This window comes from Microtus ochrogaster, unplaced genomic scaffold, assembly GCF_000317375.1.
Source record: "Microtus ochrogaster isolate Prairie Vole_2 unplaced genomic scaffold, MicOch1.0 UNK6, whole genome shotgun sequence".
Classification (NCBI taxonomy): domain Eukaryota; kingdom Metazoa; phylum Chordata; class Mammalia; order Rodentia; family Cricetidae; genus Microtus; species Microtus ochrogaster.
The window spans coordinates 11,698,867-11,710,000 of NW_004949104.1; the positions used below are offsets into that span (position 1 = coordinate 11,698,867).

Genomic DNA, 11,134 nt, shown 5'->3' on the forward strand with positions numbered 1-11,134 from the left:
GAACTCACAGAGATCCACCTGCCTCTGCCTCCCGAGTGCTGGGATTAAAGGCGTGCGCCACCATCGCCCGGCTCTGTGATGATTCTTATCCAGGCTTGTGAGCCATTAGCTCTGCATCATCTGAGTCTTTTCCAGGAAAAATTGCATCCTACTCTTAAGATAGTTTCACTCAGCCTTTCTGATTTAAAGTGGCGCACGCCTTTAATCCCAGCACTTGAGAGGCAAAAGACAGGAGAATCTATGTGAGCTCGAGGCCAGCCTGATCTAAGAGCAAGCTCCAGGACAGGTTCCAAAGCTACACAGAGAAACCCTGTCTCGAAAAACAAAAAACACAAGACAAAAACAAACAAAAATTTTCTGAATTAAATTTGTAAAAGGGTAACTGAGGAAGTGTAAACCGGGACTTTGAGAGCTTCCCAAACTGGAATGCCTTAGGGAGAGGGTGGCCACCGAGGAAGAAAGAGCAAGGTCACGTCCCTAAGCCTGCAACGGGCGGGGCCTCCTCTTTGAAGCCCCAGTACCTCCAGGGGGCGGGGTCGTATCATAGGGGCGTGGCCCGGCCGGAGCAGCATCTTCCCGGACAGTGGGTCCGGGGGAGGGGCCGGGAGAGCAGGGCAGGGCTTCCTGTCTGCGCCTGCGGAATCGCCATTTGACCCCGGAAGTGTTGGCTGTGTGTAAGCTGTCACCGTTTACGGCGGCTGCACGTCGCGGGTGTGGAGCCGGGAGGTGAGTGAGTGCCCGGTCCCCACCAGTGAAGCTCGGCAGGAGCCACGCCGTGCTTCGGGCACCCTCGGCACCCCCAGCATACGGGCTTCACAGCGGGACCAGGCTTACATTGCCCCAGGGGCCGTGAGTCGCCCCAGCGAGGCCAAGAGAACCAGAACCTGGAGTTCCGGTTCGGTTTAAGGCTTGGCCCCAGAGTGGCCTGGGACAAACCCCAGCCCCCACCTCCTCCTCCCAAGCTTCAGTGTCCTCGGCTTTCATTCCTTCAGCATGTGTTTGTTGATCGACTCTCATGTGCCTGGTACAGAACTAGGCGCCGGGACTACAAACAGCAGAAGAGACAAGGCTCTTGCCCTCGTGGAACTTAGAGTCTAGAGGAAGGAGACAGTCAGCCAGTAAATGCATAAAGCAATTAAAGATATGACAATCAGTCACAAGGACAGAGATTATTTCAGGGAAGCTCTGGGAAGGTTTCTAAACAGAGGGATGTTGAACCGAGACCAGCAAAGTGATGGGTGACAGTCAGAGAAACTGAGGCAGCAGTAGCCTTGGAGATGCTCGTTGGCTGTATAACAGTTGTTAGTTTCCTCAAAAACACTTTCTTAACGTTTGGCCTTTGCTGCCCTGCCCAGAATAAGTGGTGCATGGCTGTCCTGGTGTTTTACAACTCAAAGTCTGGTTTTTGCTTTACTTTTTACCCATACTTTTAAGTGAAAACTCAAATCCTCTTTGATCCCCCTGTCCTCTAAGTCACTTTTGTTTAAACTTCATGAACCTTGCACATTCGGCAAACATCATGACACTGATTATTAGCTGGGTGGCAGTTGGTTTTCTACCTGTTCTCGGAAGACTATGTTTTGTGAATGGCACCACCAGGTCAGTTCTTTGCCCATGTTGGTATTTTCTGAACATCATTACCTGGTACATAGTAAGGACTGCAGTATCTACAGCCAGGTGTGGTGACACGTTTCTGTAATCCCAGTACTTAAGAGGCTGAGACAGGAGGATTGGTTCAAAACCAGCTTAAGCTACATGAGACCCTGTCTACCCAGTCTCAAATTTTAAAATAAAAAGCACAATAAAAAAAAGAAGAAGAAAAGCCAGTAGGTGGTAGCGCCTTTAATCCCAGCACTAGGGAAGCAGAGGCAGGCGTATCTCTGTGAGTTCGAGGCCAGCCTGGTCTACAAGAGCTGTCTTCCAGGACAGGCCTCAAAGCTAGAGAAACCCTGCCTCTAAAAAGAGAGAGAGAGAAAAAGAGCTAGCCAGATGTAATATTGCATGTTGTGATGTATGCCAGTACTCAAGAGGCTGAGGCGGGAGATTGCTGGAGCTAAGAACCAGCCTGTATCACAAGACATTGTCTCATAAATACTTTAAAAGGTAAATTAAAGTGCCAAGGAAAGCATTTAGGAGAGTGCTTAGTGTCTAGCAAGCACATTGCTGTTCTCTCGTCAGTATGTCTCATATCACCAGGGCTGGGCCACACAACCTGGTAACCAGTGGCTGATGATATCCTCAAAAATCTTTCAGGACATAGTGATTTCCTCCTGCTAGTCTTGATTTGTTTCTTGTTGTCATTGGGACTTTTTTACTGGCATGTCTTTTGAAAGGCTTAATTCCCTGATTCAACCAATACACCTGTTCTCGCTAATAATACGTGGTGTTAGAAATAGGGACCATGGAAGAGCTGGTCTGCTGGTTTGGCTTTGTGAGCTGTGTTCACATATATGTGGGCACAGATGTATGTGTGTGGAGGTCAAAGATCAACCTCAGGAGTTGGAATCGTTCCTCAAGTCATCTACCTTTTTTGTTTGTTTGTTTTGTTTTTGAGATAGGGCTTGTCTAGTAGACTGTACTGACTGGCCAAGGAAACTTTCACCTTCTGCTTTCTCAACGCAGAATTCCACGTTTTTAATGTGGTTTTGGGAACTGAACTCAGATTCTCATGCTTGTGCAGTCTGGATGATGCTGACCGAGTTATTTCCAAATCCACTTTGTGATTATTTTATTATTTTATTTTTGTTTGAGATTGAATCCAGGGACTTGCATGTGGTGAGCACAAGTTCTATCACTGAGCTGTACGCAGCTGACCAACTACTGCCTTTGAATCCAATTTGGCCCCTTTGTGGAAGGGATCATGTGTTGGCAGATTCCTATGGATTTTCTCTTCCTTCTGTTAGTTTGTCATGCCTTCCTCTGAAGCCTGGAGAAGTCTTGACACGCTCTATATATGAGGAAGAGTCCATTGTCCCAACCCTTAAAAGACCGAAGGTCCCCTAAGAATTGAGAAGAGTTTCTTTTTCTTCTGAAGAACGTAACTCAGATGGACTAGACTAGCATCCGTGATGAGTTCTGTCCCCACCACAGCAAAGAAGATTGCTCCTCATAGTCTTTCATCCTTCATTTGGTGAGGCTGCATCTGCTAGGCCTGTGCTGATTATAGGAAAGACAGCAAGAAAAAGAACTGTGGGTAGTGTCTTCACAGTGCCCACAGGCTGCTTGAGTACAGCTTGAGGCCCTGGGTTCCATCCCAGCACTATAAAAACAAAACATAAAAAGTAGTCTAGGTCCTTTTAGCTAGGACTTCTTTCTTATGGGAGTGGAGTTATCTGGATGGTATTTTTCTTCAGAGCTGAGAACTGTTTTAGGCAAAAATCATCCCTTTACGCAGCAGATGCATACCAGGTCTTGAAAGCCCACACGAGGAGTTCACTGTGGCCAGGGGTCGATGCTGGTGCTGGGCTCAGTCCCAGACTAGGCCTTGCCTCTAGGAGTCTGTGTGTCTGCTCTCTTCTTCCCATCCATATTCCTTTCAGGAGGGTCACACTGCACAATGCCAGCTCTGCCCCTGGAGCAACTACAGATCACTCACAAAGACCCGAAGACAGGAAAGCCGAGGACTTCGCCAGCACTGGTGAGCCAATGTCTTGATGTTGTTCAGCCTCATAGCAACCAGCCTTGTAATTCCAGAAGCAAAAAGTAAATCCTTTTCTGTTCCAGGAATAACCCTAGGGCCAATGGCTACTGCTGAGTAGTTGAGACGCTGCTATGCCCTTGCAAGCCTAGTATAGAACTTTATTTCTGAGGAACAGTGGAAATTTGAATAGTATCTTCTATGTCAGGTCCCCTCCCCGAAGCATTTATTTTATTTCCAGTCAGTCTGAAGGCAGTTTTTGTTATGATTTTTTAAAATGCTGCAAGATCCCCAGTGGCAGTAGGCAGCAGAAATGCTGTAGGTTCCCGAATGGTGGTAGCAGGCCTTGTGGCGGCATGCAGAGGACCCTAGGAGCAGCCAGTACCAGGCAGAGACAGCTGCCGGTCCCCGAGAGGTGGCTGGTCCCAGGCAGGGAGATACATGGCGGGCGGGCTGGTCCCAGCTAGCCTGGCAGTGTGAGCAGGCAGTGGAGGCATATGGACAGACACATCATACAGAATAGAATTGGATATTTATTACTTAGAGGAGGGGGGGGAGAAGGAGAAGAGGACAGAAAGAGAGAGAAGGGGTGGGGAAGTGGGGAGAGAGGCAGAAGCCAAGCTCCTCTCTGAGAGGAAGATGGAAAAGAGCAAGCTTAGGCTGAAAGCTGAAGATCAGCCTGCCTCAGTGGATGGGGGAGGGAGTGGGCGTGGCTTGTCTCTTAAAGAGACCAAAATCATAACAGTTTTGTTTTGGGGTTTTTTTGGGGTTTTGTTTTTTTTTTTTTGGGTTTTTCGAGACAGGGTTTCTCTGTAGCTTTGGGGTTGGCCTCGAACTCCCAGAGATCCGCCTGCCTCTGCCTCCCAAGTGCTGGGATTAAAGGTGTGCACCACCACCGCCTGGCTTCATAACAGTTTTGATTTAGTCTGAGCTGGGCTAGAAATGGCTCCAAGTCCTGGTTTGGTGATTGGCCTTTGTGGTGGCCTTAAGATTGCATGTAGGAATATAAATATGTGTTTAAATCTAAGCAGCTGCTCATGCTTGTATTGGATCAGTGATTTCAGAGGTCGGGCCAGTCTCTTATCTGGGGCAAGAAGTGAGACATACAGGGCCTCTGACAGGGCCTGTGAGACTGAAAACTAAGGAGGCTGTAAACGTGCCAGTTCCCACCGTCAGAGAGAGATTAGAGCCATGGAGAGGTGCCAGGCTGCTAAAGAAAGGGACAGAAGTGGGGATTTGAGTCCTTGTACCCACTTGTAGATTTCCCAAGAATATGAGCTTACGTTTGCAAGGTGGGAAGAAATAGTTTCTGGAGGCTTGAGTAAAGTTGTGGGAAATGGGAGCTAAGTGTTTTATTTCGTGCATTTTGGTTGGCTTTATTATTTCCTCTTCAGTCTCTAATAATAGAACGTAACATGTATGGGATACCTCGTGTGGGCCAAACCATTCTGAGCAAAGCACCCAGATTAACTTTTCTTCTTCCTTTTCCCCCCTCATTTATAACTAGTTCTTTGAGAATTTTGTGCAGATTCATCCCTGATTCCTCACCCAGCTAACTTTGTGTCCTCTTGTTTTATGAAGCCTATCAAGTCCAGTTGGTGCTGACCATATGCTCTTGGATGTGTGACCTTTCTTAGAAGGTGCTCAACCCACCAGCGACTGTGCCTTTAGAGAGAACTGACTTTACCCTCCATCAACTGTTAGTTGCCAAAGCTAGGGATGAGACTTCGTGCCCACCTCCCCAGGTTACCCCTGTGTTTAAACTGGGTGTTGATGGTGAATTAGCTCTGTCTGGACAAAGCAGGAGGGGAAGGAAGGCCCTGGCTGGGGAACTCGGGAATGCTTGAGGGAGCCTGACTCTTAGATCAAGCACAGATTCCTGGGGGTAGCACTATGGCAGAGCTAGTGAACATGGGCTTTGTACATATTTGGCAAGTTCTTTAACCTCACTAGGTCTCAGGATCCAAAGAAAGATAATAATGGGCTAATAATAGTGGGGTGACTGTGAAGATTACTTGAACCCTCTGTGAGTTAGTCCTCTGCCTGGAGCAGAGCAGTTAGGATGGTGAGAACAAGTAGCAGCTGTGATGTTGAATGGGGTAGGGTGGGGCGATAGATTAGCTCAAAGACAATTTCCTGGTCTTGTTGGTCAGACTGCAGAACATTAAGCTCCTGAAACATTGTCCTGAGTGCAGGTAGGGTTTTGTCTTTTGAGTCTCAGCTTGGGGCAAAAAGATCTCTGCCCTAGGAGCAGGCATTACAATGCCTCTTCAGAGTGAGGATAGAGCTTATTGATGTTAATTGAGTAGTTACTTACTTTTCAAGGATCATGCACTTGAAAAGCCTGTAAGAAATATGGTTGGACCCTTAGGCCATTCCTTGAAGGACAGTAAAAAAATGAGTTCCTGTCCAAATGTAGAGGCTTGAAGGGCAGTGTTTCCCTAGTTTTCCAGAGCGGAGAGGCCCTAAACGAGTCGTATTGAAAGGTGGGGTTAAACTTGATTAGGAGAGACACCTCTGGAGCTGCTACTCTCCTGCTCTGAAGCCACCTATGGCTACTCATTATGGAGTAGAGTTCCCTTTTACGTGGCTTGTCATTCTAAGCCCCTCAGAGGCAAGATCTGGCCATTCATTCTCTTGTTCAGCTGATGAACGTGTGGAGGTCCTCTCAATGTCAAGCCCGGAGGAAGTATCATTGAAAGCCAGTAAACTGCATATTTAAAATCAGCACTTTGATTTTTTTTTGACATTGATAAGATATCAATGAAACTCTCACCATCACCAACGGCCAAGACAGTGGACATTTTACCTTCCCTAAAAGTCCCCTGTGTTCTTCTATAATACCCCCCCCCTCCGTACCCAATAAAACTGATCCAAAAGTGACTTTGATGCTGTTTAGCAAGTGCTGTAGTCAGGTGAGCACAATGCAGGTGCTGGGCAGAGCTTTGGTAAACCCTAGTCCAGGAGGTAAGAAGGTCAGAAGGACAAGCAGTGAGCTCAGGGTAGCACGTGTGTTGGTCTGCATTGTAAGCTTTGCTTCCAATCCTGCCTCAGATGCCTGTTTAACCTCAAGACCTTAGGAAAGTTCTTGGACCTTACTAAGTCTTTGTTTCCTCCTCTGACAGACAAGGAGAATACTTTCTCCCTTTTAGCTAATTGTAGATGAAAAAGGAAATAGTGAGTTTAGCGTACCTGCTCCACCAATTGTGGCACACACCTTCAGTCCCAGAGGCAGGCAGATTTCTATTAAGTCTGAGCCCAGCCTAGTCTACATAGCAAATTCCAGGCCTGCAGGACTCTATCATCACACGAAAGAAAGAAAGAAAGAAAGAAAGAAAGAAAGAAAGGAAGGAAGGAAGGAAGGAAGGAAGGAAGGAAGGAAGGAAGGAAGGAAGGAAGGAAGGAAGGAAGGACGAACAAGGGAGGGACAGGGAAGAGAGGGCAAGGTGTCTTTCCTCCACCTAAAAATCCTTTTCCTCCTCTTGGTTCAGTTTAGGTACTGGCTCACCTGAGAAACATTCCTTTTCCAGGGGCTGCTATTTTCCTCCTGTGCTCCTATGACCCTCCAGGCCTAAGTTGTCGCTTCATCTGTTTAGGGCTTCCTTGGTGACTTAGATGTGCATCTTCCTCTGTGGAACGTAAACCTTGTGACTTGGAGAAGACTCGAGACTCTGAGCTGAGACCTGCAGCACAGGTCTTTTCTTGTCCCCCACACCTGGTAGGGACCCTGTAAAGAGTGTCAGCAGGTCAGGGAGGAAGGAAGTTTGGAATGCAAGGAGATAAGCTCCCTTTTCAACAGATTAGTGGCTGGAAGGCTGCCACTCTGTAAAGGGAGAGGGTCCCCGAGACCTGAGTTCTAAAGGACTGCAGTGAATCCTTACGGAGCTTGTGGTACTTGCGTACTCCTGCAGAGGCCCACACGGTTCTTGATTGTTCTAGAGCTGGCTGTGGAAGTGGGAGGCTGTGGCTGATAAGAGCTGAGGCCTGGCCCTCCTCCTATTACAGCTTCCCCTGAGAAAGCCACTCTCACTTAGACTGGGGTGAAAGCTGAGCCCTAAGCCCATCAGCTCTTCATTAGGTGAACAAAGTGGGGTTTGTTCATGGTTAGGCTGGGAGAGAGAACTTGTGACTCTGAAGCCGAGATCTGCAGCTACTTGATAAAAATCTTTAAAAAAAATTAGTAGAGGTTTTTTGTTTTGTTTTGTTTTTTTTTTGGCTGTATAAAGGAAAATAGTGATATATAGAATATGATGCTGTTATATCAGATTATATCAGAGAAAGAAAATAGACTCAAATAGATACTTGATGTGCTTACCCTATATTCTAATGTAAAAACCTAGAAAGGTAACTAGGACAGCATATGGTCAGTGGTTTCTCCGGGGAGGCCATGGAAACGAGGAATGCGCTTCCCCTCTCCCTTCTCTCTCTCCTTTCCCTCCTTCTCACCTTTTATTTCTCCCTTCTCCTCCTTAACCTCTCCCCACCATGCCAGGAATTGACCCCAGGGCCTCACATACCCATTCTGACCACAGAGTAAAAAAAGATGCTTATGTGTTACCTGATAATTAAATATTAATCTTAAAAATATATGTTCACTGTTTAAAAATGGGAAAATAAGGTCAAACATGATGACACCTTTATTCTAGCACATGGGAGGCAGAGGCAGGTAGATCTCTTAAGTGTGATGCCAACTGATCTACACAGTGAGCCCTTGTCTCTAAAAAATGTCCTGAAAAATATATTGAAGCCATAATTCCCTAACCTCAAGATAGCCATTATAAATTTTGGGGATTATCCCCTTTTTTTAATTCTTATTTTTATGTAAATTGGTGTTCTACTTGCATGTATATCTGTGACGATGCCAGATCCCCCGAAACTAGAGTTATAGACAGTTGTGAGCTGCCATGTTTGTGCAGGGAATTGAACCCTGGTCCTCTGGAAAAGCAGCCAGTGCTCTTAACCTCTGAGCCATCTCTCCAGAACCCCCTTACTTGTTTTTTTACAAGTGTGTGCCAATATGTGAATACATAGACTTTAAAAAACATTCCAAACCTGTTTATATTAGAGTTTTGTGTCCTTTCTCTTACCTTAATCTGTCCCACACCACTAAAAATTCTCTAAAAACATGTTTTTAACAACCGCCTGTGTTCTCTAGGTGCAACCATGGCGCCTTTGTTAGACACACTGGGTTCTTTATACTTACAAACTCCTTGGAGGGTCTCTGGTTGGAACAGCCAAGTACTGTCATTGCTGTGGGTTGGCAAATGGGCCCTCACTGACTAACCTCTGCCACGTTAACACGTGGTTTTTGGATCCGTAGCACCCTGAGCAGAAGGCAGACCGGTATTTTGTGTTATACAAACCGCCCCCTAAAGACAACATTCCCGCCCTAGTGGAGGAGTACCTGGAACGCGCCACCTTCGTAGCCAATGACCTCGACTGGCTCCTGGCCTTGCCTCACGATAAATTCTGGTGCCAGGTAACATTCTATCAAAATTAACACTAAAACAAAGCACATGACATGTCCTTGGTTGGTTGCTGTTTTTCTCTCCCTTAGGAGTTGCTTTTTTGTCTACCTTCCTTGATCCTTAACAGCAAATAGTGGTTTGGATTGCTGTTTCATGTTGCAACCTTCCTGATGTTTACTCACTGTCCAAGTGTCATTTTAAGAAACTTGTGTTTAGCCCTGGGCTCATTCATACCTCTTTGGTCTCTTGGGTTGGAGTGTTTGCAATAAGTCAGGGCTGATGGGCCATGCACACCTGTGTAGTCTATCTCAGCAATTGATCCTTGCTGTCTTCTCTCCTGGCTTAGGTTGTTTTTGATGAGACCCTGCAGAAGTGCCTGGATTCATACCTGCGCTATGCACCCCGAAAGTTTGATGAGTGGGTGGCCCCTACCCCTGAGGTTGCTGCCGTGCAGAAGCACCTACACCGCAGCGTTTTCCTCAGCTTCCTTCGAATGTCCACTCACAAGGAGTCCAAAGTAAGCCTCTGATTCCGTGACAAGTCTCCATTCGACACCCTCTGCCAGGCTCTACCCCTGGGAAAAAGCTCTGAGAGTGTCAGCTTTCCTCTGTGTCTGCCCTCTTTATTCCCGTCTTTTGGGGGCGAAAAATCTGTGCCACCTTTTCCCTTATCCTCTAATCTACCAGCCTGTCCACAGTACACCCAGTGTTTTCATCAGCCGGAACCCAGAGTCCTTGTCACAGCTGACAGACAGAGGGTAACGACATTGACTCTGACTTTCTGAAGAACTCGTGTACTTTTTTAAAGATCTATTTATTCGTGTATTTTTTGTGTGTGAGTCTTTGTCTCCATGTATGTCTTTGTGTGTGTATGCTTTGTCTTTATGCGTACCAGAAGAAGACATTTGTTACCATTACAGATGGTTGTGAACCACCATGTGATTGTTGGGAATTGGACTCAGGACCTCCGGAAGAGCAATTGAGTGCTCTTAACCTCTGAGCCATCTCTCCAACCCTCATATGTTTACTTTGAAAAACATTTATTTTGTTTTTAATTAATTTGTATGTGTATATTTCTCCATATTTATATACGTGCATGTGTGTGGGTGCTGAAGATTCCAGAGAAGGTGTCATATTTCCTGGAGCTGCAGTTATAGGTGGTTTTGAACCACCCATGTAGGTGCAGGGAACTGTAGTCTTCTGCAAGAGCCATAATCACTCTTAACCACTAAAGCATCTCTCTAGACCCTCATGTATGCACTTAAAAGAATCATTACTGGGAGTTTGCCTTAGTGGTAGAGCCTGGCATGATGAGTAGTCATCTCCAGTACTGAAAAACATCACCAATGCTGTCTTTAATTATTCAATATTATAAAAATATGAGAAAGATAATGAGTGCTCCTCATAAAAATCCCCTGCCTTAAAGTTATGACTGGTTTTTAAAATTGTATTTCTTTATTTATTTGTGTGTGTGTGTGTAAGGTGCATTTGTCAGAGGACAGCTTGCAGGAGTTGGAGTTGTTTCTCTCCTTCTGCCATGTGAGTCCTGGGGATAGAACCCAGGTCGTAAGACTTGGCTGCAAGTGCCTTCACCCACTGAGACACATTGTCAGCACTCAGTAACACTACTATTGGTACATGTTCCTTCGGGGACTTTTTGTTCTTTGAGTGTGTGTGCATGTGTGTGCACATGGTGGAGGTCAGGGGACAACTTGTGAGAGTGGCTTCTGCTTCTACCCTCTAGGTCATCAGACTTGTTGGCAAGTACCTTTACATACTGAGCCATCTCACCAGCCTTCAAAGTCACTACTGTTAATGTGCATGTTCCTTCATGGAATAGAAAAACTCTTTAAAAATCTTTCTTTTGAGAGGAATAGTAGCTTTAATTCCAGTAGCTCAGGAGGTAGAGGCAGACAGATTTCTGTGAGTTTAAGTCCAGCCTGGTCTACTTAGTGAGACCTAGTTTTTTTAAAAAGATATATTTTATTATTATTATTATTATTATTATTATTATTATTATTATTATTATT

At 45.9% G+C, this 11,134-nt stretch overlaps 1 protein-coding gene across 2 annotated transcripts in view; it reads left to right on the forward strand.

The window, feature by feature from the left end:
* The first annotated feature begins 677 nt into the window (after positions 1-677).
* Positions 678-11,134, forward strand: part of Ascc2 (activating signal cointegrator 1 complex subunit 2) — a 45,354-nt gene continuing 34,897 nt past the window's right edge. The window contains exons 1-4 of one of the 2 annotated variants that reach the window (XM_005366139.3): positions 678-726; positions 3,540-3,637; positions 8,958-9,116; positions 9,452-9,622. In XM_005366139.3, coding sequence (XP_005366196.1) covers positions 3,557-3,637; positions 8,958-9,116; positions 9,452-9,622 — 411 coding nt within the window. In that variant the 5' untranslated portion in view covers positions 678-726; positions 3,540-3,556. The remainder of the gene's footprint in view (positions 727-3,539; positions 3,638-8,957; positions 9,117-9,451; positions 9,623-11,134) is intronic. The other variant, XM_026788746.1, reaches the window with a different exon arrangement.